The 1,916-nt window shown below is 50.4% G+C and overlaps 1 protein-coding gene across 1 annotated transcript in view; it reads right to left on the bottom strand.

Moving 5' to 3' along the window:
- NDC80 (NDC80, kinetochore complex component) overlaps positions 1–1,916 on the bottom strand; it is a 20,206-nt gene that overhangs the window by 15,971 nt on the left and 2,319 nt on the right. Inside the window, 2 exon segments of the mRNA XM_018574228.1 lie at positions 858–975; positions 1,503–1,589. Coding sequence (XP_018429730.1) covers positions 858–975; positions 1,503–1,589 — 205 coding nt within the window.

Raw genomic sequence — 1,916 nt, 5'->3', positions numbered from 1 at the left:
TCAGACATGTAGGGGGGAGCTCAGATATAAGCGAGGCTCCTAATGTAACTACATAAATCTGATGTGAAAGGACGGGGATCTGATCTGAAAGGGGGGGTTCATACTGTAGTGTGGGAGTGGGGACTCTGTGAAAGGAGGGGGCTCCTAATATAAAAAGGAGGTGCTCTGATTTGAAATTACATTAGAACCCCCTCCTTTCACATTAGAGCCCCCCATATATAACCAGACCTCAATGTCGGATAAGGGTCTGGTATGAATTTTGGAAGGACCACACATGTTATACTGGGGTGCCTCGAGATTTTGCACACTTTGAAAGAGTGCCGCGACTGAAAACAGGCCAAGAAACGTTGGTCTAGATGGGGGGTAGCCAAACTCCGGCCCTCCAGCTGTGGTGGAACTACAAATCCCATGAGGCATTGCAAGATTCTCACAGCCACAGACATGACTCCCACAGAGAGATGCATCATGGGATTTGTAGTTTCACCCACAGCTGGAGGGCCGGAGTTTGGCTACCCCTGGTCTAGATGATTGGCTATGTACCATGTGTATTTCTCATGCGCATTGGTTTTCTGCAAGTGGTGACGATTGGTAAGGATGGGCTCGGGCGTGTTCGCAGCTCCACCAGGAAGCTGACAGCACGCAGCGCCAGTCATAGGTACTGAGGCATATCCTGATCTCTGCAGCTGCAGGCCGGGAAAATGTCTCAGTACCTGCGATTGGCGCTGCTGCGCTGTCAGCTTCCTGGCGGCCTTGGCAAGTGGAGCTGCGGACATGCCCGAGCCCATCCTTAATGATTGGTACCATTTTCTCTTCTCGCGTTAACATTTCTTCTGCATCAAGACAAACACAATCCTCACCTCGCACAGGTGGCGGATGCATTGCTGGATGAAGGACTTGTCATGGAGGGGTCTGGGGTCCTTTATCTTCTCAGAGCCTCCGAAAGTCCCGTACTGGCTGTTCCTGGCTCCGCTGGCCCTGGAGAAAGGACGACGTGGTCAGATTAGACAAACACTGGACCTTGCCTGCTACTGGACTACAGAACCAAATACCCCCCCCCACCCTACATGGTGACATCACCGCCAGCCATGTAAAATTCATGCATAGTCTTTCAGTACTCAACCCAAAAGTCCCGACTTCTCTCTCCACTCCCACATTCCCAGCTCTGCCACGTCGATCCGGATTACTTGTTGTACAGCAAACAACCGGTGAAGTAGTCGTTGTGTCAGGCCACATAATGCAACCCCTGCATTGTATCCGGATTCTGGCTGGGACTGGAACGCAGCACATCAGGTCCCGTAGGGGCGCAAGTCATACATTCAAGTCACATGGCCTGGGGGGCGGGGGCAGCAAATCAGAAACTCTTTTACTATTCCCTCTGTGTATATGGTATAGCTCTGTCCTCGCAGTGTAAATATGCGCACAGATTGCAGAGATCTGCGGAAGGATTTCCCTTTTATACATTTCACTCTACGAAATGTCCACTTTAACTTCAATCACTTTACCTCTTGCCGAAGAAGCTGATCTTCCTCTCGGAGTTGGCGGAGTTTGGTTTGGTCGTACTCAGTTTGCCCAGCCCGGGCCGCTCTTTGCTGGAGGAAATAAAGACAAATTAGTTGCATCGGAAGAAACAAAAGTATAAGAGGAGAGATATATATACAGTGGGGCAAAAAAGTATTTAGTCAGCCACCAATTGTGCAAGTTCTCCCACTTAAAAAGATGAGAGAGGCCTGTAATTGGCATCATAGGTATCACACACACACACACACACACACACACACACACACACGATAAGCAAGGATCGCCTACCCCGGACAGATCTGAGTCTGAGATCTAAGGGGCCTGGCATTTTCATGCCTTAGTAAAGTCACCCCCCTCCCCGACACGTCAGTCACCCCTCCCCACAAGACACGTCACCC

Source organism: Nanorana parkeri, unplaced genomic scaffold (genome assembly GCF_000935625.1).
Source record: "Nanorana parkeri isolate BGI_ZX_2015 unplaced genomic scaffold, ASM93562v1 scaffold2829, whole genome shotgun sequence".
Taxonomy (NCBI): domain Eukaryota; kingdom Metazoa; phylum Chordata; class Amphibia; order Anura; family Dicroglossidae; genus Nanorana; species Nanorana parkeri.
This window is presented reverse-complemented; position numbering and strand designations above follow the sequence as displayed.